The sequence below is a fragment of the Fringilla coelebs genome, assembly GCF_963513975.1.
Source record: "Fringilla coelebs genome assembly, chromosome: 9".
Lineage (NCBI taxonomy): Eukaryota > Metazoa > Chordata > Aves > Passeriformes > Fringillidae > Fringilla > Fringilla coelebs.
The window spans coordinates 6,044,307-6,069,246 of NC_140067.1; the positions used below are offsets into that span (position 1 = coordinate 6,044,307).

Here is a 24,940-nt window from a genome sequence, read left to right on the forward strand (position 1 = left end):
GAGGTCCAAAGAGAGAAAAGCAATTATTTGATCAAAGAGAAAATTATAGAATGAAAAAAAGTACTAAACACAAGAATTACTGCTTCTACTGAAGAATTTCTGTAATTCTGAAAACTTGTGGTTTAAAACTCCCTTTTGTTTTATGGAATTGCTGAACTTCCTAAACTGCCAAATCAGATATGTCAGGGATTTTAAAAAGTTTTGTTCCATGAGGATAAGAAGGCAAATGAAATGCAACTACATTAGATGCTCTCTATTAATTTTCCAAATAGAGAATAAATTTTATAATTTAGAGTTCCTATAATATTTACTTTGCTGTGGAGAGATTATATGTGTTTATATAACATATACCAAATGTTAAAGTACAGCATAAAACAGATTACTTTTTCCAGCCTAAGCTTGATAGCATCTAAAGATTAGATATAAACAAGTTTAACAACTCTGCTCCACGATACAGCATTTACCATCAGCATTTCTAGGTCATGCACAGCAGTACTTGGAAGACAGAAAACACACAAAATGTATCACCTCAGAATCTGCATACTGGTACTTATTTTTGTGTGTTTGTATGCATCTACATGGCCATTAGGATGAAAGAAAAATGAAGAATTAGTTTTAAAAAAATTACTAGATTACTTATACCATACTGTCACAAGAAGAAATGCATATTTTATTTTCATTCACTGTGACCTACTTACAGGCAGAACTCAGTAAGAAGAGTCTATTACACCCACAGAGTCAATAGAGTCAATTATGCAGCCTTTATTCTGACAGAACTTCTACTGATTTGTATGCAAAATTCCTGTATTTTCTCAGCCAAGTGCAGAACTAATGTAGTATCTTTACACACAAATCACCAGATAATAGAGATGAAATCCTGGCTACACTGAGATCGATAGGATTTCTGCCACCAGTCTCAATGGAGAGAGATTTTTATCAGTAGTGCTCAATAAGGTGGAAAAGTCATGCATCACAGGACTGTTCCATGGCTAAATAAATTGCTATTTAAAGTCACTGAAGGCCTTTCAAACCATAAAAAAAAACATGCAAGATGAAGCAGGGTTTCATACAAGCCTGGCAAAACACTGTACTTTCATTGGTGACAAATACCCTTTAACTCATGCTGCTCCCACATCTGGCAGTAGCTGGAACATGATTTCCTCTAGATCATAATTCTGGAGTTGTCCCAATCATTATTCTCTCTCCTCCTGATGCCATTCTCCACCCACACACACAAATCAACCCTCCTTTTGTTCTTCAGGTGTCTGACCAGCCTGAGCTCCCTGTCCCTACAAGAAACTCCTGTGCAGTCACAAGACACAAAGTCATGCCCAAACAAAAGGCATCAAAAGGTCTCCTGAGCACAATGTGTTTGTAAGATTCATCTGTGATCTTGAGAAGCCAACTAAACTGTTCTTTTAGCAAGCCTTTTTAGCAAGCTTTATAATCAGCCCAGAAACACAGCTTTGGGTGGAAACTTGTGTGACAAAGGAAACAAGTTGCTATTAGTTCTCTCTGGAAATCATATATAATGTGTACATAATCCATATATAATTTTGTAGTTAAACTTTTCTGAGTGTGGGACAAATTGGCAAGCATATGGTTTTTCACTAGAAAATAATATTTAAATATTAATAATAGCAGCACTAAACAATACTTCATATGGTGTATTCTGTGGAAATGGTTTTTAGAGTATGTTTGCATTTAAAATTAATCATGGAATCACAGAATGGTTTGGTTTGGAAGAGACCTTAAAGATGATGCCATTCCAACCCCCTGCCATGGGCAAGGACACCTTCCACTATCCCAGGTTGCTCAGAGCCCAGTCCAACCTGACCTTGAACCCTTCCAGTGATGGGGCAGCCACAACTTCTCTGGGGAAGCTGTGCCTCAGCACCCTCACAGTAAAGGACTTCTCTCCCCTGCAGATCCCACTCACAATGCTCTGAAATTACTAGTTTACTGTAGAAACCATATTTTGGCTTGAATTGAAAAAAAAAAATCGAAATAGAAGAACAAAAATATAACCGTTTTCTTAGCCAATAAAATAGCTGTCAATTTAAGAGGTCAAACTCAAGGTTATTGCTATTTGGGATTTCTTGTTAAAACAGAAGGAAAAGAGTGTTGAACTACTCAGTATCTTTCCCCTCCTTATAGTGAGCATCTTTAGATGCTATCATTTTTCCCCTTCCAAAATACTCGCCATGTATCACATATACAGTTGAGATAAAAGATTCATATTGATGTCAAAAGTAGAGGGAAAAAAACCCCCACCAAATCAACACATCACACAGATACTGTTTCATGGTATTATTTCTTTGCTACTCTCAAGTTTAACACATATTTTGAATCTGCAGCTTCAACATTAAAAACAGAAAACCAGAATGTCTTGATATATGACCATAACAATTGAGTACAGGAAGTCCCATTAAAAATGGCATAACCATGGGGTGATTGGAAAACAATTACAACACAGGATGCTGCTGGTGCAAGAAGGACCTGCATGAAACAGGAAAAGCACAACCCTGCACCATTCCCTGCACTCTGGTCACATGTCCCAGCCTCTCAAAATACCAGTGCAATAGCAAAAAGGAGCAGAGGGAAGAGAGGGAAGACAGAAAAATCACTGCAAAGCTAAACCTAGCTCTGGCTCACAGAGGAATTTCTGTAGTTATGCCAATCAGGGGAGGATGAGATGCAACCCAGAACTTTGTGCAGCCTAGACCTGGTCAGAGAAAGGGAGGATGTCAGGAAGCTCAGCTTTACTCTGATTACAGCTGCTCATCCTCCTCTGCAACATAAAAAGCACAGTTGAGCATAGAGGAATTCACTGTTTCAGCACCACCAGAAGCCTAAAAGTCCCAGAAAAACATGAACTTAGGACAAACAATGCTGTCAACAGCAGTTACAGACATCACTGAAGAAACCAGCACAGACCAAGAATTCACACTGAAATCTCTCTCTAGGCATTTTTCAATATCAAATTTAAAAAGCTCTTAAACTTTTTGTTTTTTAAAGGCTGCAATTTATGAATCGTTATTTAAATCAGGTAATGTGATAGACTTAAGTGCCTCTTCCTACCACAAGAGCAGTCAGCTTCCTGTCATCTATTTGGTGGACAATGTCAAAGATTTCTAGAAGATTATAAATATTGACTATTTCTGCAAGTAATGTTGAAACACAGGTATAAAACCAATATAATTAATTTTGATATGTAATACAAATACTTAAAATCTCACATTCTGATACTGCTCAGCACCGAGGCTTTGTGGACCCCAGTATATCCTCAATAATAATGCTCCCACATTAACAAAAAATCCTTCCTTTTATAACATTATGGCAAACTCTTGCTGGGCATGTCTCCCTTTTTCCTCAGCTGGGATGGTGGGCAGACACAAATCCAGCTACAAAACTGGGAAAGGATGGGGACAAAAAAGGAGAAATCTACCTTTACTAGCTGACAGCTTTCATGTAATAGGAGAATAAGTTGCACAGCAACATTCACGCTTCATTTCTCAGATACTTTTGTGGCAGGAATAGGAAAGGAAAGACAAAAGCTAAAGCAAAATCATCTCAGATCAATGCACTGGACTGCTTCCAATCTTTCCATCCTTTATTACACAAAACTGATTTGCCTTCCAAGGAACTGTACTGCAGGCTGTAAGAATAAGAGCTGGATTTTCAGGTAGGAGTTTAATTTTTTTTTTTTTTTAATATTAATTCTTTTTATGCATGCAATGTGCATTTAGTGAAGTATTTCAGTCCAGATAGAAGCTATTATTGCTTCAGGTTAGACAGAAAATCAAATATCAAGAAGAAATACAACAATACCCTTGCCAGAGTCTCTTGAACATCATGTTCCCACTCTTGAATTTAAGTCACAAGCATCCCAGTGAGGAGAAAGAACAGCTAAGTAATATGAAGGATTGAAGAAGTGAATTTCCAAATGGAAAGAGCTTAAAGCTTGGTGATGATATGAAGACGTTAAAAGAAAAACAAACCCAACCCCCACAGTGTCTGAAAGTTATGGAACATTTAGAACAGGGACATGTACTGCAGCAAGAAAAAATATATCACCAAGAAAAAGCTTCCTGACAGGAAGGTAAATTAAACCAAAAGTAATAAAAGTATTATCCCAAATGTCTCACAGCAACTTGAATGGATTTTTGCATCTAATCTGAAAAAACTCACAAGGGAATACTTTAAGATCTACTAATTCAGAAGCCTTACAAGGAAGCCATGAAACTGGATATTCAGCATGACCAAACAAGGACCAATCAGGAGGTAAAATACATTACTTTTATATCTATTTTGAAATTTCTGATGTCATTCTACCTCCCTTCCCCCTCCAATATGAACAAGCATCAATATGCCTGTCCATAGCAATAAAATACAGGGAAACAATCTGCTGGGCACTCTGGCAGAGCTGAAGTCAAGCTGACAGTAAAACCCAAACATATTGTTTGTTTTTGTTTTACTGCCAATATTTATTGAATTAACTTCTGTCCTTTTACCCATACTAAGGATATGGATCCCATTTGGGATGTACCCAGTCACCTTTCAAAACCTACAACATCTTTGTAATGACAACTTTTAAACTTTTACTGATGCTCAATACAGGGATGGCCACTAGGAAGCACAGCTGAGAACAGAAAAGAGGGAGACTGACACAGGCAGAAACAAAATATGAACTTTTCTTCTGAGAAAGACTCAGAAGTTGCCAAAATCCAGTGACAGGCAAATCTGAGTGGGAGATGGTGGAGCTTTGGCACTTCAGAAATTCAGTTACACACATATGGAATCAAATCCCATGTGAGAAGTTGGTCAGGCAGTTTTAAATTACTTACCTGCCCTTTATCTCATTACTTCCATCTCCAAAGTGTTAGTCAGATGTGCAATTTTGAGCAACTGACATTAAGAAAGAATTAATTAACCCAGAATGAAGTTTTTCTTTCAGTTTTCACTAATTCAAATTCTATCACTGGCTGTCAGCTGAGGCACCAATCAGTACTTAAAGCCAGAGTGAATGGAGAGCCTGCAAGAGAAACTGTTCCACTGCAGATGGGACCCCAACTTAGGTCAGGAGATCTCTGAAAGCTTGGATTTTTAAAGTTCTGTTTTTTCCCAGCAAGGAGGCTCCAGCTTGTTAGAATCCCTGTCTGTCCTTGAGAAAGCAGGAAGGCAGCAAGAAGGAGACTGTTAAGTTGCCATTCCTGCATCTTCTCCTGTCCAAGATTTCTTTCATAAAGGGTGAATGAATTTATAGCTATGGCCATCTTGCAGAACAAAAGCTCTATCTTAACCAGGTATTAAAAGTTAGGAAGAAATAGTTAGGAATTTTGTATGTTTTCTTGGATTATTCCCAGAATCTGCCCTACATGTAATCTCAGCATACATTTTGCAATATTTACATTATTAATCACTTGCTATTTATGCCTGAAAGTGACCTACATTTTGCATAAATTAAAACCTGTGCAATACTGAATTAATTTAATATAATGCACAAAAATTTGACATAAATATGACAGAGGTTGCACGAGGTGAGAATGCATTTATAGTGGCTATAAGAACTATATATAGAGTTCCACAGAGCATTTTTTGACACTGAAATATCACAGGACTCATATCTTACCTGTCTTTATACATGTTTGCATTAAATCCATGTATATTAATACTGTGCTTGTGTCATTATAATTTCCTGGGTATCAGGTACGTTATCTTCATAATATGCTAATAGAAAAAGCATAATACAGAAAATAGTGTACAATATCTTAGCTGTACACTAAAGGAGGATAAATAAATCCTGGCCTAATATGAAATGCAGAGAAATTATAAAGCACGAGATGCGACAACACTGCTGTTGAAAAATGACCAATATTACTTAGAGTAGAACATTACTTATATCAAATACTATCAGTTTTCTTAAGACATCTGACTACCTAAAGCAGAATACAGCATATAACAAGATGCATTAAAAAAGGTCTATCTAAGTAACTAAAGATCAGAGATTTCTAGATTTACCTGTATCAAGTTCTCAAATATTCAGCAGTATTTAGCTTTGTAGTACTGAGAGACTGCCCTAGTACAGCATTCCATTACTGCATTAGCAATTAGCTTGCATTTTAACAATTATCCTTGGGAACAGGAGATTTAAGTATTACTGTGAGCTCAGCACTGTGAAGGTATATTTACAAGGCTTAATGCAGTGAAAAGCCAGAAGACAGAAGCAGCATTTAGGAAAAACTACAGCACAAGGAATACAGAAGCCAGTGACAATATTGTGTACAATTAGTATTTATCATTAGAAAGAGTCTCACAAAAGCAACAGCATTGATGATAATTCCCAGTTGCAAATCACTGATTTAAAAATATGTACAGTACAATATAAGTTATAGAATTATTTCAGTTTACATAAATTAAAATGACTGCTTAAATGCAAGTGTGCCTCTTGGGTATTTACATTTTCCAGCTCTATACAAAGCAATTATTTAGTTACTGCATTTCCGAGGAAAAGCAAAAGGACTAACAAATGTTAACTGCAAAATATTTTCATCATACTTCCCTGGGATTTTAACATTCAGAAAAAGGAAGTTCTCTATTCAATATCAGCACAGTATTTTGTCCTACTGCTGCAGACAAAATCATTTAAGGAGTACATAGCAATGATATAGAGCCTTACCCTTTCTACCGGTGAGCCATAGCATGCAATGACGAAACATAGCAGTGGCAGATGGCATTGGTGCTAGGAAATGTGAATAAAAGGATAATAGCAGAGAAATGGTGACTGGCAGACAAGACACAGAAATGTAGATGAAATGAATGCAAGCTGGTAAATCTTGAAGCAAAGCTCCACCGTTAAGCCCAACGTTGCCTCTAGTCTCCTCATAATTGAGCATTAAGTTCTATTTGGATAAAACTGCAACCTTCAGACCAGTCTTGATTCTCTTCATAAAGAAATGCATCACTGTATCTTGATAACGAAGAGCAGAAACGTTTTGCAAGCGAAACCCATAATCAGAAGCACATTACTTTCTCCCCTTGAGTGATTTATTCTTTACATTATTCATCTCCAAATCCTGCCAGAGCTACAGTCTCTTTCTAGCACATATGCATTCACTGCAGATGTAAATCCCTGCCTAACCTGCAGCACCCCTGGATCCAGAATGTTCTCAGTGTGCTCATTCATGCTGTTCTGTTGCCAAACATTTAAAATCATCCATCAAATACAAGTGGAATCTATTATAAGAAAAAACAATCTCTTCTTTCAGCTCACCCTGAAAATGGAAGGTTTTCTGATCAACAGTTATTGTGAAGGTGCTGTCGTCCTCATCGTCTATACCAATCACAGCTCCCTGTGAAACAAAGAACAAAATCCTGATAAGGCAAGCAGTGACATCAGCAGCAGACACTCTATCACTACACCACTGGAATTTAAAAAGCTTTGACAAATTAGAAGCAAACTGAATACAGTAAAGAGCAGAAAAAGATTCTCTGTTCAGTCATAGGATGCAGTCAGTTCTTTAAAACAAATTTTTAGTTGCAGAAAAAAACAGTGAATGTTTGTAAAGCTGTTATCTGGATAATAATATGCATCTTTTATTTTTGTAATGGAGGTGGCTTTATGCTGCAGCAGTTCCCTACTACATTCCAACGTACATATTTTATATGTATTTTCTGTGTATAAAAATAATAATTCTTAAGTACTCTATAAAAAGAAGCTCTTGACCTGATTTTATCTACCAGCCTGTAATAAAAAAATAAATCATTCTAGCAGAATGAATTTGGCCCATCATGTCATGTCACTGGTACACTGCATGATCTAATTTTCAGTCCCTAAGTAAATATTAACAGTAAGTAATCAGGATATATGGGAAGCAACTAGCTTTGTCTTCTAATTCTTCATGAATTATTACAACAAAATGCAAATAAATTAAAGACCATCTGTGCTTACCAATTTACAAATCTATCCACATTTTCATTCCTGCCCCCTCCAACACTTATAATAAATAACAGTTTCACCCAGAAGAAGACACAAAAAAAAGGACAATTCCAAGTTTCTGCCAGCTCAAATAAACTGTAATATTTAGCTCAAAAATCACCAGTGGATTGACTCAGTTTCTTTTCTCCTTCAAGGAGGCACAGTACCAGAATCTGCTGCATCCTTTCCCATCCCACAAAACAGACAGACATCCCTGGGAGGTGCACATATTTAGAGGGTAAATTCTGCCCTTTCTCTCACAGCACACAGAGTAACAGCACTACCAGGAGCCCTGAGTCAATTCCAGCCAGGGCTTCCTTCACTCAGCCAAGCAACCCACAGCAGCTGCAGGGCTGGGGGCCAGGGATGCACCAGACTGGCCAAAACCTAAGGATGGTTTGGGTCCAGATTTGGGGGCAGAGGGAGCTGAGTCAGTGTTACCCACACAGGTTCCTCACAGCCCCTCCATGGGATTTGTGGCTTGTGGGACCAAGTCACGCATGGCTGGGACCAGCACAGCCCCACAACAGCAGTCCTAGGGAAGAACAGCACCAACCCTCTGTAATCCAAGGCAGTGTGGCAGGAAAGGATAGCTCCAAGATGGTTTTTTATTTCCCTCCACTGATAAAATGTGCCACTTAACTTCTCCAAGAGTATCTTCCTTATAGGCTTTTCATGGACAGCTCTGTGATCATTGTAAAAGAGGCACCTAAAAAGTATATCCAAGCCAGTATAATTCTGAACATCTTTAGTGCCAGGACACAATAACCACCAGATTTCTTTTAAATATACCAGTAGATAAATATCTGGCACTTTAAGTACATATTTTGCTATGCAGTAAATCAGAAGGTCACTGCAAGTTGTACAATATTGCTCTCCTCAGCAGCTGCATCACAGAGCCAGTGTGGCTGGAAAGGAGCTCCAAGATTATCCAGCCCAATTGTTAACCCAGTGCCACCATGTCCAACACTGAATTATCTCACCAAGTGCCACATCCACACATCTTTTGAACACTTCCAGGGACAGTGACTTCACCACTTCCCTGGGCAGCTTTTTCTGATGGCTGACCATTCTTTCAGTGAAGAAATTTCCCCTAATATCCAATCCAACCCCCCCCTGGTGCAACTTGAGGCCATTTCCTCTCATCCTGTCACTTGTTACCTGGGAGAAGAGACTGACCCTCACCTCACCATCATCAAGATACTCTCCCAGAGGATATAGGTGAAACTCACATAAACACAGACTGAGACAGCTGAGTCCTGCTCCATCCCAAGTGTGGGAGCAGGGAGAGCTCTCCTGGGCTTGTGAACTCAGCACAAACCTGTGTACAGTGCACATACTGTCACTGCAACACTGGGGCAAAGGGTCCGAGCCAGAAGCACAGAAAATGCTTCCTCTGTCATGCAGATAATACATATGAATGAGTAAAATTAAAAATAAGAGTGGTAAAGTTATGGCTATTCCAGAAAACTTTGGCAGGACAAAAGCATAGTGAAGATGACACAGAATGCTTTATGACTACACTTTCCTAAGTACACTAAGACAATCAGCAAAAGAATTTGAAGATGAAATTTCAGGCCTATGAAATGTGCATTAGGAGAAAAAAGGTGAAGAACAAGCTTTTCATAATCCATTCAAGAGAAAAGGAAATATTTTAGCCAAATTGCTTAAGTTACATGTTTGTTTATGTTCACACCTACAGTTACAAATCAACAATTACTCTAAACAGAAAACCTCTCTGATAGAATTTCAGACTGCAAAAGCCCATCTGTTCAGCTATCAGTATCACTGTCATCTGCCAGGGGAGCTGCTTTACAAAAGCAGAAAAAAGGAAGATTCCTTCCTCACCAAAAAAAAAAAAAAAAAAAAAAAAAAAAAAAAAAAAAAAAAAAAAAATCCCAACCCCAAACCAGCAAATCACACATATTCAGAGAAATGCTGGGGGAGTCCATCAGTTTTTAGAAAACTCCAAAGAACAATTTGTGGTGGAAGAGTGACAGATGGGAGAAGAGAAAGTGGCTGTTTCATGTTAAATACATATAAAGATGGACCAGGCAATATTGAACAGATTGTTCACTTTTATTATTTCCTAAACTGGCAGGCTGTGGCCAACCTCCACAGTGACAGGCTCACAGAATTATAAAAGCAGGCATGGCTTTTTGGACTGAATTTTTCTGCACAATGAAAAAACCTGCCTCATGAATCTTTGGGAATGTTCTAGACAGAGGTTTGAGTGTACATTTGCCATAAAGAAATTCTGCATGAAGATATCAACATATCAAGCAAGGCAAAGTGCAAAGAAGTAATCTGGAATCCAAGTTAATGGGGATTCTCTGAGTCTCAGAAGGCTACAGGTACTCAGAGAAAGATAGAAAGGCCTAACAACAGAAGGAAGGAGTAACTGGAAAATGCACAGTTTTCCTTCAACACTCATCACACTGTTTGTAAGACCACAGATCCCCTTCTCTAGACTTCTCTTACTTCAACTTGCAAAATGCTCCCATTCATACCCATCATTCTCACTCCTCACTTCTTCCAGCTCTTCTCAAGACTGCGGCATGCTAGAACCAGAAATTCAATGAAAAATGGGAAAAAATATAGGAAAAGGACTTGTGCAAGAAGAAATAGCTTTGGTATAAGCATGACAGCGAGGTAGGAACTGGGCATGTGCAAAGACATCACAGCACTCTCACCTCCCTTTAGTAATTCCATTTCCAGCTACAGCAGCAGCAGTCAGGGCTAAATGTCCCACACCAGAGTGCCTCACACAGGCCATGCTCAGCTTTCCCACTCTGCACCTTCTCTTTCCCCAGTTTGCACACCCAACCATATTTCAAAAACTTTGCCAGCAGTGTTCTCCCTTCCTTTTTGTGTCCTCCTGTGTTTCACTAAGCTCAAGCCTAGGCCTAAGGAGTGTCCAAAAGAGGACACTGTAACAGAAGAAAAAAAAACCAGGACAGAAGGAAGCAGTTTCACAAGGACTTCTGTAGGTACAGAACAACCTATACACACACATATATATATATCTGTGTATATACAGATATATATATAGACCTCCACACACAGAGAAATGAGAACTGCAAACAGCAAATTTTTCACAGTGCCCTACTATTAACCCATCTTACTCTGCCACAAAATGCCTTCTAATATAGAATATAAAATGTATAATATTTTCATACCATATATAAATTATAGGATGTAATTAGCCCAGCATGTCACTTGACCTCTAACGTTTTCTTTCTTTAAATACTTTCACCATTTCAGCATTTTGCAGAGTCAGGAATAGAGCCCAAACCTCAAAAGTCTCCTTGCAGTTCTCTCCATCAGGACATATTATACACAGCAAGTCATTAAGTACTGAATAAAACAACAACTTACCCTGAGTCTAACACACCCTCGGCGTGAGCCTCTCATCATTTTGTCTTTTGACTGAAACAGAAAAAAAACCAGATCAGTGGGTTAACAGATACAGTAAGAAGAAAGTTATTCAAACCAACAGAAAAAGAATAAAGCATTTTTACACCATTTTTTAGTGACTGAATAAACAAAATGCAATTTCTGTTACAAAATATGTTCGTTCCCACAACCACAGTATGGAAAATGAATCCTTCAAAAGAATACAAGATCCCACTTCAAGAAGTTTCCTAAGTAACTTCAAGAAATACTTATGAAATGCAGTCCATGCCTTTACAGAAAGTAAAAGCAAAGGAAGAAGAAAGGAGTTGAGGGAAGAAGAAAGGAGTTGAGAAATATTAAAAATCAGCAGTATGCTGATTCACATCTTCCTCCTTTCTCTCCTATTCTCAGGAAAGTGTTCATGAAACAAAATCTAGCTGTGCAGGCAGAATTGCACAAATGAAATTATACATCTGTCAGAAACTTCCCCTGATTTATACTCCTTTTAGGCAGAAACAAAATTCATGTTTAGACTTGTTTGAAAATCTGCTTCCTAGCTAGAACAGACCGCTGTCATTATTACAATTTAAAAAGTTAACATCTATAGCCATTTAAGCTGTTGGAGCCCATATCAGAAAAAAGGATTTTCATGACCATAACCAGTGCTCAAACCTGCACATTAACCTACCTTGCAAAATTACTCAATCTCTTCTTTTATACCTGTTTGAAGCACTGAAAAAAAGCTTCAACCTCCCCCACCCCAAGTAGGGAACTCTAAACAGTCAACTCAGCTTGAAACAGTGATCCTTGAGCTTTCAGCTATTCCCACCCCTGTCACAGGCAAAGCTGACAGTAACCATTGCTATTGGGCAATAGTGGCAAGCCCAAGTAGCACACACAAACTATTTAAGAAAGAAAACAGTGAGATCATCCTGAAGACTCAGTTTTCTGGTAAGGGCTGTATTTTGACTACCCACACACATGCTTCCTGCTTTTTAAATTATAAATTCCTTGCTATTGTAGCCTTATCTGAAAGGTAGTCCTGTCTAATAAAACCCCTTCTCTCTTGCCATCCAAATATTCAAACTACATTCTTTCAGGTCAAGAAAACAACAACTGTCACTGATGTCTCATGATCAGATTCTCTTGCTGTCATCTTCTGAAATACCCATTTCTTTCCAGCAGTCTATCAATAATTCCATCAAGACAATATACTGATGTTATTACCACCAGACCTATTTTCACTGAAGCAATTAGACAATAAAATCTTGCTGACATTAATGGAAAAAAAAAAGACAGGACAAGAAGCATCAGTCTTAAAAGTAAGAAATTATTCTTTATCTGAAACATGTTTTGGATATAGCTAGGAGGAAAGAATGAAGCAGTCCTAGCAAGTCCTATTCACTAAAGATAATGTACAGCACTTGGGGCTTCAAATAATGTTTTGGCTGACCTCTGATTCAATTCAGGCTCCAATTTATCAGAGCTGTCTTCTGAGTGTTAGAAGCCATCAGTATTAATCTACTTGTTTTTACATCAGCACATGTGAGCTGGTCAAAGGGAAATGGAAGTAAAGACCAGCAGCGCCTCCATAATGTATTCTACAGATATATTTCTTTTTAGACAACAAGTACATAGGGAAGACTTTTTGGAACGTTGTTTTGTTTTGGTCTCTTTTTTTTTTAACATCAAACCCAAGAGAGGATGTAGTTACGAAGTTTCTCCAACAATTTCCTATGAGAAATTGTGTATATTTGAAACATAGCTCACTAGAGTACACTTTTACTTTTTATATTCACTGCCTTGACAGTTCTCCTAAAATGGGAGGACACTTCTGAGGGCTTATCACTCCCTCTGGTGGTTTCTGGAAGAAATATTGGCATAATCTAAGCAGGAAAGAAAATATCTGAACTGAGGCCGCAACAGTGCAGAGGCTGCAGGGACCCGACCAGTTCTGACCTGGATCCCACCAGCCAGGCAAAGCCCTCCCAGCTCCCTGTGCTGGGCACAGGCACAGGACCAGAGCAGACAAAAAGCAAAGGCAGCAGAAGAGATTGGGTTTGGAAGGGTTTAGAGCCCTTACTGACATGCAGGGAATTTGAGGGCTCCTCCCAGTGCAAGGGAGAGCAGAACCCCAAAAACCCCCACTTCCACTGACCACCACCTGAGCTGCAAAAGATAAGAGTAAAAGCATCCCTCTTTCTTGTCCACCACATTTCACTGGAAGGGAAATTAAGTTTAAACTTTATAACGTTCTTAGTCTGCAAAAAGAATCACAAGATAAACAACAGGTCAGAGCGTGGGCCTGTTTACCCATAATTTCACCATCTTCTGACAGAGCTTTACTTGGTTAATATCAATTATAAGAAAGCACTAAATGGAATTCATGCTACCTAAGTGCAGTAAAGCACCCATCATTCCAGTATCTGAATTCCCTGAGCTCCAGAGCAGGCAGCTGCCATCACACACAGTGCTGGATTCTCTCACTGGCAGACAGCAAACCTTACACTGCTGCTGAAGGACAGCACTTTAAAACACAATTCAGCTGACATTTTAGATTTTGCCCCCTCCCCCCAACTAAGGTTTTATAAAAATACAACTCAAATACTTTCAGCTTCCCCTTATTATTCTTTGATTGAAATTAGGTTATCCAATATATCCTATTAAAAATAAAGCCATCCCATAACTGCTTTGAGGAATGGTTCCATTTCACTGAACAAAAATTCATACAGCAGAAAGACATCTCTAAATGGCTAATAAACCCCCCCACATTTTACTTTCCTTTTATATTTAAAATTTTAATATGCAGCTATCTTTTTCAGCGCTCAGTTTTATAACCAGACAAAATTACATTTCCCATAAGCTTTCAATACACACTGTACTGATTGTGATGATAAAGGACTTGAACAGGTTATAAGCAGACAGCAAAATGAGATAAATTTCAGCTGAAACTCAAATAAAAATTTGCAAAAATTAATAAAGCTATAGAATATTACTGCAGGGGGAATTTAGGTATCTCCCAAAAAGATGTGGCCTTTATTGGTTCCTCTTTTACATCCACACAGCAAAGGTGATCACAGACAGAACTGATCTAGCATAAGGCATTTCAGGTAATCTACAACTTCTTAAGAGAAATTAAAATAATGATTGGGCCTATCTAAAGAAAACAAAACAAAATTAGAATCCTAATCCAAGCCCAAAAACCCCCAGCCCTCCTTCATCTTTAGAAGTGCTACTATTTCATTTGAGTCGTGGCTGTGACGTGCAAGTTTAAGGTTTCAAATAAAACCCAGCTGCTCTTTGCCTACAAAAGTTCTCAGGCATGAGTTCTGCTTGCACAGAAGGGCAGAACTTGAAGAGGTGCATTTCTGACTCACTCAGTGCTGTCATGGAAATCCCTAACATAAGTACACAGATGAGCAAAACCACTTGGGACATTTATTTCCTGTTAAGGATGAAGAACCTGGAACAAGCAGTATCCATAAACAGTAATCTCTGCAATTTATCTACATCTACAAGAGAGGCTTAAATTTGGATTGCTTTCCATAATAGTCATTTTTTTCTCATCAAATCCTAAGGCAACGCTCATTTTTAAAGCAGAAACAGACCTCAACAATTTAATGATTTCACATGCTGTTCCCAGCCCCACCATTCCCCCAGCCCCCTTCCAAGGCACACACCAGTCTCAGAGGAGAAGCTCCCTGAGCTCAGGGACAGCATCTCACAGCCCTGTTGTTTGTGCAGCTAAAGCTGGGACTTTTGTGGGTGCAGTCATAAAACAGGAGATAAAACACTACAGCCACAGCTGAGGTGCCACCGGGGCTCATCTAACCCCAACAGATGCCAGGATATTATGAAATAGGTAAGGCAACATTTTATAGGTCCTGGCATGGAAAAGCATTACACTGCTTTGGAGAATCCTATGAGAAATTAAAATATGTGAGGCCTTAACTGGATCAAGGTGTAAAAGGACAGCCCAGACCTGGAACCCTCCATTCATCCTCTTCCCCAAAAATGCACAGCTACAGACCAAACTGCCTGTAGCTGCAACCTAACTATTAAAGAGGAGTCACCTACTTCAATTATAATCCTTTAACAGTTAATCCAGTGCATGGAAACCTGTGGTACAAAGTTTAAACTATGTACAAATTTCAATTTAGTGTTGTATGACAACCAACAATATTTTATATCCCATGACCATAAATTCAGAATTATTTTTATTATTATGAGTTCACTTAAAGTTTTGTCTGTTTTTAATAGACTCACTGAGTTGTTTTCAGGGCATGTGACAGATCAAGTTATTATAAGAAAAAAGTGTCATTTCATCTGAGAATGGAAAACAGAGACCTCGGAGGGGAACGCTTGTGCAAAAGCAGATGTGGTTTTTTCCTGTTTTCTTGGGATTTTTGCACACAGCTGCTGATTGAGAAACTGTATTTGAAAGAAGTATTTAACTGAAAGTCACTACCATGGGGCCACTGAGCCTTGAATACAGCTTCAGAGGCATCGTCTGAAATCAAGTCAACAAGGTTTGTTTTCAGTTCACCACCAAAGATTCATAAAACTGCTCCAAAATTTGAGTCCTCCCCCTCAATAGCTGGGTTGCACAACAACCAGTACAAGCAGTTCTTCAATACAACCAATATTAAAGTTGCTAACTAGTTGTAATCTTGAAAAACATGAGGGGAGAAATAATTTCATACTGCCACAATTACTTTTCCCAACAAGTGATTTCACACAGCTCTTGCTCCTGAAAGCAGTCGACCAGCAAATGTCTTAAAAGTAGTCTGATGGAATGATGAACAAAAGAACAGCACTTAAATCCATTCTTCAGGCATTCACTCGTGCAAAAACCATTAAGATGATGGGAGGCTCCCCAGTTTGGTGTCAGGAACACACAATACAGAGCTGTCATACACAACAATTTTTTCTGGCAGCCCTCATTCACTGTGCAAGGCAGTTCTTTAAGCCTGCAACATTTTGAATAGTTCTCCTTTCAATATCACCAAATGTCAAATATCCATGAAGTATTAAAAAACTTTAAGGAACTGACCTTCTTCTGGCACTGTTTTTAGCACTGTTTGCACAGCTATGCCAGTTCTGCTTCCAATTTATTATATAAAATTTAAATATTTACTTAAAGAGTACACTTAAAGCTAGAATTTAAATCAGATTTTCAAACTTGAGTGGTTCCCTGGATTATTTCTACAGAATTCCCAAGGGTTATCAAGGCTATAGCTGATGTGTATTTAAGACAGCACTTCTGCCAGAAAACACAAACAAAAGGCAAATTGCATTCAACTCCCCCTTCCTCCTTGACCATTTCTTTGTCTTCATGTTCTCCTCCCAGCATAATGTCAACACACTCGTTTCTACACTGACATGCACAAAACAAACAACAGAACAAATTCAGCTGAAAAAATAAACCAGCACAAAGCTATTTTTCATCTGGAATCCAGCTCATGGAACAACTTTACAGCTCCTGCACCAGCAGAAGGCAGGAATGAGCCAGTTCAAGACTTGTTTGCTAAATAATTCAGTGAAGCTAACAAACCCACAATGCTTCAGTAACTTATATATGTAAGTTATTCCTTTAAGAGAAAACACTGAAACATGAGTAGAGTCACAAATCCAAGAATACTGAGAGGAAAAAAGAAATAATTTGTCAAGCCATTGGTCAAACTGATCCAAAATGGCAAAAATGGCACACATATTTTGCTTAAAAAGAAAAAGAAAAAAAAAGGGGCTGTTTACTGATTTCAGACAATCATTTATTTAAGCAAAAGCATGTGAAAAGAATATTTGGATGACAAGTCCAAATCATACTCTGTAAATTACAGAATTTGTAAGTAACTTTACACAACAGTAACTCTAAGCAAATTTGAGGATGAACATTTCAATTCTGAACGAGAAAAAAGCTCCTGGACTACAGAGTGGGAAAAAAAAGCCAACAATTTGGCAATTTGGGTAAAAGGCTTTTGTAAAACACCTTATAAATGCAGGTGAGAAGATCCACATTCACACATGCAAGTAGCACTACTGTTGTTCACTGCAATACAAGTACAGAGCATGGAACACACAAATGAAAACAGAAATAAATGTCACCATTAATTTTTTTTCTTTTTTTTCCTGACTCTGATTTGATGTAAAATCTTTTGACTTGCTCCTTTAAAGTTCTAATAATTCCAGAAATGGAATTTCATTGAATTCATTTGCTCCTGGTGTATGTATCCAAAACACACTTGGGTTAACAGCTATTCATTCCACCAAAAGACAAAGCATAACCTTTTATTTTCCCCACAGGGTGCATGCTATTGCACACTAATTCTGTTTGAATGTTTATTTCACATTAAGGGTGCTTTTTTGCTGTCTATTTTAGGTAGCTACCAAGGAGGGCTGAGTACAGGAGTGCACGGACACGCCTATGAAGAAGTTTGTGGCTCAGGCCCTAATGGAAGGTTCAGCTGCATCAGGAGCCATTTGCCTGCAGTTTTCCACAGCTGCCCAGTCAAAGGTTAACAGGCTGTGGGATCTGCTGGAGAAAGTGTCTCCTGTCTGCAGAACTTACTGGATTGCAATGGGCTGAGGAGCCTGGGGAGATGATGAGCAGGCACAGGCTGATCAGGTACCTGTAGTACCAACAATGCTTCCAGGTCGTGTGTCCAGACAGCCAGGCGGGAACCAGCCCAGCCCATCCCAGCATTACACTCCTGGGAGGGGCCAGATCCAGGCTCAAACAGCAGCCCAGCCACACTCAGCAGAGTGAGGCAGCTCCATCGCTCCAGACTGAAACTGGTGCAGTGGGAGCCCTGTGCACCTGATCACAGGTTCCTTCCCAACACGAGGCTGCCTGTGCAGAGCACAACAGGCCATTGTCCCACTTAAATAAAATCCCAAACCTGCCAACGTTTCAAATTAATGCTGCTTACAAGCATCATCAACTACCAGTCAGGAGTTACTCCTCCAACACTAAAGCTGAAGCAAACAGTGCCCTACCACCTTCTCAGGGGTAGGACTGGCTCTTGAGAGGTGTGTGACCAGCTGGGACTAGGTCTGAGTTATCCTTCAAACGCTGCTCTTGCTGACCCTGCTGCCCTGGGAGCAGCCCTGCCAGCACACAGGGAGAGGAGGGCGTGCACAAGCACCAGACCTTTTGGCAGGCAGGTTTCAGCAGGACACAGCCTTAGGTAAGAGAATGAATTCAGATGTCTGGAGAATGGCCTAGCAAGCACTTCAGAGACACACATGTAGAAAGAACTCATGGATGGGAAAAGCATTCTGAAGGAAATGTTCACTGCAGCCACTTCTTAGTGGTAAAGGTACATAAAGCAGAGAACGTGATTTTATTCCTTGAACCCAACTTGAACTTTTTAGGACAGGTAGTTAAAGAAGGGTTTTTTAATTTTTGAACTAATAGTTGCTATACTGACAGAGAACATAATAAAATATACAAAATAAAAGTGTAATGTACATGTAGAGGTAACCAGTCATAAGAAAAAATTAAGTAATATAATTTTATTAAACACCTGAAGATCATAGGATGAAAGTCAGTGCAATATCCAGAATTATAATTATACACAGCAGTCATCAGCAAATGTTTCTATTTCTGTAGCTGAGCATTAAATGACTTTGCACCTTGGACTGCTACTTAGACCACACTGACTAATTCATCTCTGTCAAGCAGCTGACATTTGAAGAGCCACTAAATAGCAACTATAAAGCATTTCCATTTCTCCATCCACTTCCCAGGTGAGAGATTTTGAACCCACATGAACAAAATTGAGAGCCTGTGACAGTTCTGTGTCAAGAGCCTTACCCCTGCCTCTCTCAGTATAATGGAAATCCAGATTTAGGGAAAAAAAGTTTTATGTGCAATGCTTCTGTACAAACAAAGCTTCATAGGCAATGTGGTATGTCAAGTTATTTGCTGTAAATCTATTACAACTTACTACAGGTTTACTTTGTATGTGTTCTATTCAGCATGATACACTAATTGCTCCATGAGAAGAAAACTTTGGGGCATGTATGCAGTTCACCCAGTGAGCCTTCAGATTTCAGGGTGCATCCTTGAAAAATATTAATTCCTACATTAAAATAGGTGTAAGTTATGTAAAAATATGAATAAGGAAGGTGAACAAGCCAGTAAGGCAGGATCTGTCAGGGGTTATAAAAAAAAAAAAGTTAAGAAAAGCGTCACTGTGTCTGTTTCTTAACACACCGCAGTAAAAAGTTCGTGCTGGGAAGTGGGAAGTCCTGAACGGAAACGGGAAAGTCGATCCGGCTCTGGGAGGCACCTGCCGGGCGGCAGCGAGCCCGCCAAGCGCGGCCGTACCGCTCCGAGAGCCGCGGGAACGAAGCGCGGGGCGCGCACGGCCCCGGGAAGGCGGCACCGCCCGCGCCCGCCGGCTGAGCTGAGCCCCCAGATCGGAGCCAGCGCGGGCTCCCGCTGGACAGGGCGGGGAGCAGAGGGACCCGGCAGCGCTCGGCCAGCACCGAGCAAGGCTCCGGGGCAGGGGGACACGGGCCGCCCGAGGCGGGAGCGCGGCCCCGGAGCTGCCGGGAGAGCCCGGGCGGGTCCCGCGGCCGCTCCCGCCGGCGGCGCCGCCCGCCGCCAACAACAACAGCGCCCCTCGCCCCCGCCACTCCATCTCCCCGCAGCGCCGCCCCATTGGCTGATCCCGCCGCCTCCTCCTCCCCCATTGGTCGCTCCCACCGCCTCCTCTTTCCCCATTGGCCGCCCGGGCGCCCGCACGCCCCGAGTCCCCTCCCCGCCCCCACCCTGCGCCTAAGCCGGTCCCCGGCGCCTCCTCGCCCGCCCGGCCCGCCCGCCGCCCCTCACCGTGTAGTAGGAGAGCAGCCCCGCGTTGTAGTCCAGCACGAACCAGCGGTACTGCCAGCCCTTCATCACATTGGTCCATTTGCTCAGCGGGCCCTCCATGATAGACGCCATCTTAGCACCGGACCGGCACCGCCGCGCACGCCGCGCGTTCGGTGAGGGGAGCGGGGGAGAGACTCGGCGGCCGCCGGGCGGGGAGGGGCGGAGCACGCAGCGACGGGGAGGGGCCACGGGGCCACTCTGCCCAGTGGGGCGGCGTTTGCGCGCGCAGCGGGGAGGGGCCGTGAGGGGAGCGCGGCCCGGCGGGGGCGGCCCCGGTGTCCCGAGAGATGGAGTTTGGGGTACGGGCTTTGAGGGCGCTGCCTGAGGGATTCCGTCCCCGCGGCTTCTCCTCACGGCCCCGGGGGAGGCAGAGGGCGAGGCGCGAGGCAGGGCTGTGAGGCGGTGCCGTGAGGGCACGGCGCGCTGGCCCTGCGGAGTGTGAGGGCGGGAGGGCGTTATCCTGTCCCCTAAAGCACTTTGGAACCTTTTAGTTTCTCTCTAAAACATTTGGCACCGCTTGGAAGCTTTGAGCATCTCTCGCTGGTGTACTTGTCCCTCTGCCTCTCGGCTTTTTTCGTGTCCGAAGTGCCTTAAGTCTAAACCAAAGTGGGCTTAACAATGGTGTCCGAGGGGGCTTCTCTTCAAAGTGCTCCACGTCCACAGTGTCTAAAACCCATCCGTGACTCGAGATGACCTTTAAAAGTTAAAGCTTCAATGTGACACAGCTTTCCTGTGGACTGATCCAAGAATGTGGAATGAATTCCCCAGGAGCTACGGACAATTGCAAATCTGTTGTTCAGCACAAGGCATGGTTTTGGCACTGATCTCCTCTGACATAAGTACAGAACTTGAGCTGTGCTTTAACATGAAATCTTCAAAGGACCCATAGGGATACTCATGTTCCTTCCTAGGGATCAACAATAAAGCAGCAGAAGTTAGTGTTTTTACCATGAGGTTTATCGTGCAGTCTTCCGTGTTCATTAGTAACATTTTTTCCTTTCCCCCTTATAGCCCTTTTTTATTCTTTTACTATTAAAATGCCTTTATAGTTCGGCTAAAACAGGTTTAGTGTCTCACAACACTGCAACTTTATACTAAGTTAAACAAAATTTAATAGGAAATCACCCCTTTAGTGAAAAAGAATCACTGTGTTTGGTTTTAGGACATAAGAAATATTCCAGATTTCTAATTGTCTCCCCATATCACATGTCACATCATACACTAGTTTGTCACCAACGGGAATTTGGAGCATTGATACTCCTCAGAGTCACCTGGTGGTATGTTTATGCATGGGCTTACCAGTTTAAGGTACCTTATGCACAATTTGATTTTGAAATCCAGCTTGTTACTTTAGATAACATTTTTTGTTCAAGCTGCATATGACCTTAGTAGTCTGTTTTTGTTCTTTATTTTCACTGACTAAACAAAGCGGGGCTGCCTAGAGATTATACCCAGGCAAGCAAAACAAAAAACATCAGATGGTACCAGAACATTACTAGTGCTGCCAGTTAAAGCTGTAGCTGGACTGGAGCTTTATTATCTCAGATCACTCCTTTGGCTCTATTATGCAACAGAAGTTGAAACAATGCAAAGAACTCATGGAACAAAACCCCTCTTGGCTTAACCCTGAAAAACCCGTGTGTGGGCAGAGCATCCACAATAGGAAATTCTCCACAGAAGAGCTTTTTATTTACCTTGGTTTGTCAGAGGCTGAATTTCCTGAACTTCAGTTTACACTGCATATCTTAGTAGTTCTTTGTTCTCGTTCTCTTTTTTGGGGGGAAATGTGACAAAGGCTTGTATCCACCAGAAAAAGCATGTATTTTAGATATCTCGTTTTAGCTAAAAGTTTAGAATAGGAAAAATGGTGTTAACAGGTATAAAAGGGGGAATTCAGCTCAAGGTCTCTTTTAGAAATGTAGTGTGGATAGTCTCTTATAGTAATTTGGCAGAGATCAGAGAATCATTGTTTTTCAGAAAGCCCCACACAAACTGAAATAAATAAGTATATTTGAAATGGCTGTCTTTGAGCATCCAAGGTAGATCACACAGATTTATGCACTTTCTTGCCAGGATGATCTGTGCCTGTCAGATAACTCCCCTATATTGAGCATGAATCATGAGGGCACTGCTGAAGGATTTAGGATGAACTACCTAGATCCTTCTCATAAAGATTCTTGGGGTCTATTCAAATTCTTTTGAAAGATCAATGCAAACATTTTAGTTCATTTAAACAAATCAATAAACTGAAATCTGCAATGTGCCATAATCTCTTTTTATACACTTTTTATTTTAAATCATTAACATAAATTATTTTAAATTAAAAATCACTTAAAATAGAAGTTAGTGAGGAATTTCTTAATAGAAGAATTTGGTTTGCTTTAACATGTTCTGTGTGAATTCCATCTGGATCAGTTACAAAGAGCTGTTATTTTCTGTAATTATAGACAGTTTTATTGTGACGTTCTCCATATTTTACACAACAACTCAGACTGGAGTGTCACCCTCTGTACCATTTAGTACTTACTGTCACCTGGGAGAACAATGTACTGCACAGGTAACAGAACTGGGCTGAAGGGAGCAGCTGTCACCTTGTGCTGCCTTTGTTTCATGCACTGCTCCATCAGCTGAAAATCTTGTCCAGCACCATTCTCTTGCCTCACAGATGTCTCAGTTTTATTATCCTGCCACTGTGTCCCAGCCACACACACATTTCCTGACCATAAAGTGGCCTCCAGGGTACTCAGACTGTCCCAGCAGGAATGTAGGGGGAAACCTCAGATATGCCCAGTCCTTCCTGTGTTTTCCAGGACATCCCAATTTGTACCCTACTTTTAAAAATTTCTTCTATGTTATTTTTCTTTGTCCAAGCATGTCCAGTAAATTATATTTTTGCCCATTACAGTTTAAATCTTCATGGTTGCTAGCCAAAAGGAAGACACTGCTGGTCAGAGTGAATAACAGTGAAGGACCAGGGTAGACAATGGAAGCAAGAGAACGCTGGAAGTCTGATTCTTTATGAAGAAAATGCTTTTCTGTTGTAATTTTGCTGAAGTTATGGCTGAACTCAGAAGAACCTCAGTGATGAAGTTGTGGCTTGTGGGTTTCCTTCAGGGTGTCTGAGAGCATGACTGGCAGCAGTGAAAGTGGCTTTTGGTTCTCCCAACAGCTGCAATTGCTTGGGGTTCTGAGGAACATAAGGAAGGCATTTGAGAAGAGAACAAATAACATTCTGTTTCAGTTTCTTTTCCAACTGCAGAAATGTGCTGGTACTTTAATTTTGTATTGCTTGTCCTGTAAGTTCACTGTGTCAACTACTGATAATGTAATCATCCTAATTAACAATTTATGTTTTAGCCTGATAGTGGATGAGTCTTTTTTCACTTGTTGATAGCAAATAATGTCTTTTATTTGTACCTTCAGGGAAACGTTCCATCCATTTTATTTTTTACGGGTAACAAATGCAGTAATAAACTCCAATCAAGTAGAAGATGGAGCATTCTGTGTCATCCTCAGTCTCCAGCTACTGGCCTTTACAGGTATTTTCTAGTCCCTCTATGTGCATCCCAACTACACTACAAATAGGAGCATTGTCAGAGCATAAACATTTTTTATTTTATTTCTTCAGAATTATGTTTGGTTTAGGGGATTACAGAGAGAAAGATAGATGGGAGAGAATCGCCTTCACCCTACAAGCAGTCATTCTTCAAAGAGGACAATTAAATCAAGTATGACAGTAAGTGCCATTGTAAGTAGATTTTCTGAATAGATTTATTACACTGTCACCGGTTTTAATACCAATGTTTATTAAAAAAATCTACAAGACAGTGGAAGGAGGACAGTAGCTGGTTTCTGAGGCAAACAAATAATTCTCTTGGGCCTTTCTTGCCAATTCCTCTATGAATGAAATAAAAGCCATTAGCAATACATTTTTCCAATTCTGTCCATTTTAACCTAGTTTTTCTCTGATTTTAATGAATTGTCGTAAATTCATTAAATTGATCAGGGATCAGGAACTTCGTTGAGGGTTATGCAGACCTTTCTGAGTCTTCTAAATGACTCCATATTAGTATATTCTGGAAAAAATCAAATTATAACAGGTTGTATGGGAATCAAGTCATCCCGTCTCAGAATCCCTGTTCTGTTTTTGCATATTGCTTATGGCTGTGTCTGGTGGAAGTTCACGAGAGAAGGGGCTTTTCTTTTTGAACATTAGATCTGCCTTCCTGCAGTTCAGAATCTCATCCCTCCATGGTGTGTTTAGAGCTGGAATATTGGAGCCAGTTCCCCAAAACCCATGGAATATGTTCAGCCAAACTGCAATACCATTTAAGACAGGGCTGAAGACTCTCTCTTGCATTTAAGATAGAGATGATGCAGAAACTCAGATTTGTTCTGTGTGCAGTTATTTAATCCTCCCTGGTAGTGCTGTCTGTCAGAGGGATGATGCAGCAAAGACGCAGCTGACTCACCTCGCTGGCACGGACCCTTGGCAGGACGGGGAGGAGTTTGTCAGATGTTGTTGCTGTGTGTTAAAAACAGGGAGTGGAAGTGCTTAATTAAGCAACTCCAGTGACTCACCTAATGGCCAAATCCTGTTAAAAGGTCTACAGAGAAACACGTTTTAAGGACATTATAAATTGGAGTAGCTTTGGAACAGTAACAAAACTTAAATTTTTGGTGTGGTT

At 40.5% G+C, this 24,940-nt stretch overlaps 2 protein-coding genes across 7 annotated transcripts in view; one reads left to right on the forward strand and one right to left on the reverse strand.

Moving 5' to 3' along the window:
- Nucleotides 1-20,409, reverse strand: part of OSBPL9 (oxysterol binding protein like 9) — a 57,722-nt gene extending 37,313 nt beyond the window's left edge. For 2 of the 3 annotated variants that reach the window (XM_084211768.1, XM_084211769.1), the window contains exons 1-3: nucleotides 20,214-20,409; nucleotides 11,357-11,407; nucleotides 7,274-7,352 (exon numbers count right to left, since the gene is read on the reverse strand). In XM_084211768.1, the coding sequence (XP_084067894.1) occupies nucleotides 7,274-7,352; nucleotides 11,357-11,407; nucleotides 20,214-20,324 (241 nt within the window). In that variant the 5' untranslated portion in view covers nucleotides 20,325-20,409. The remainder of the gene's footprint in view (nucleotides 1-7,273; nucleotides 7,353-11,356; nucleotides 11,408-20,213) is intronic. The other variant, XM_084211770.1, reaches the window with a different exon arrangement.
- Nucleotides 20,252-24,940, forward strand: part of EPS15 (epidermal growth factor receptor pathway substrate 15) — a 68,449-nt gene continuing 63,760 nt past the window's right edge. For all 4 annotated transcript variants that reach the window (XM_084211760.1, XM_084211761.1, XM_084211765.1 and 1 more), the window contains exons 1-3: nucleotides 20,252-20,365; nucleotides 23,676-23,791; nucleotides 23,881-23,988. In XM_084211760.1, the coding sequence (XP_084067886.1) occupies nucleotides 23,920-23,988 (69 nt within the window). In that variant the 5' untranslated portion in view covers nucleotides 20,252-20,365; nucleotides 23,676-23,791; nucleotides 23,881-23,919. The remainder of the gene's footprint in view (nucleotides 20,366-23,675; nucleotides 23,792-23,880; nucleotides 23,989-24,940) is intronic.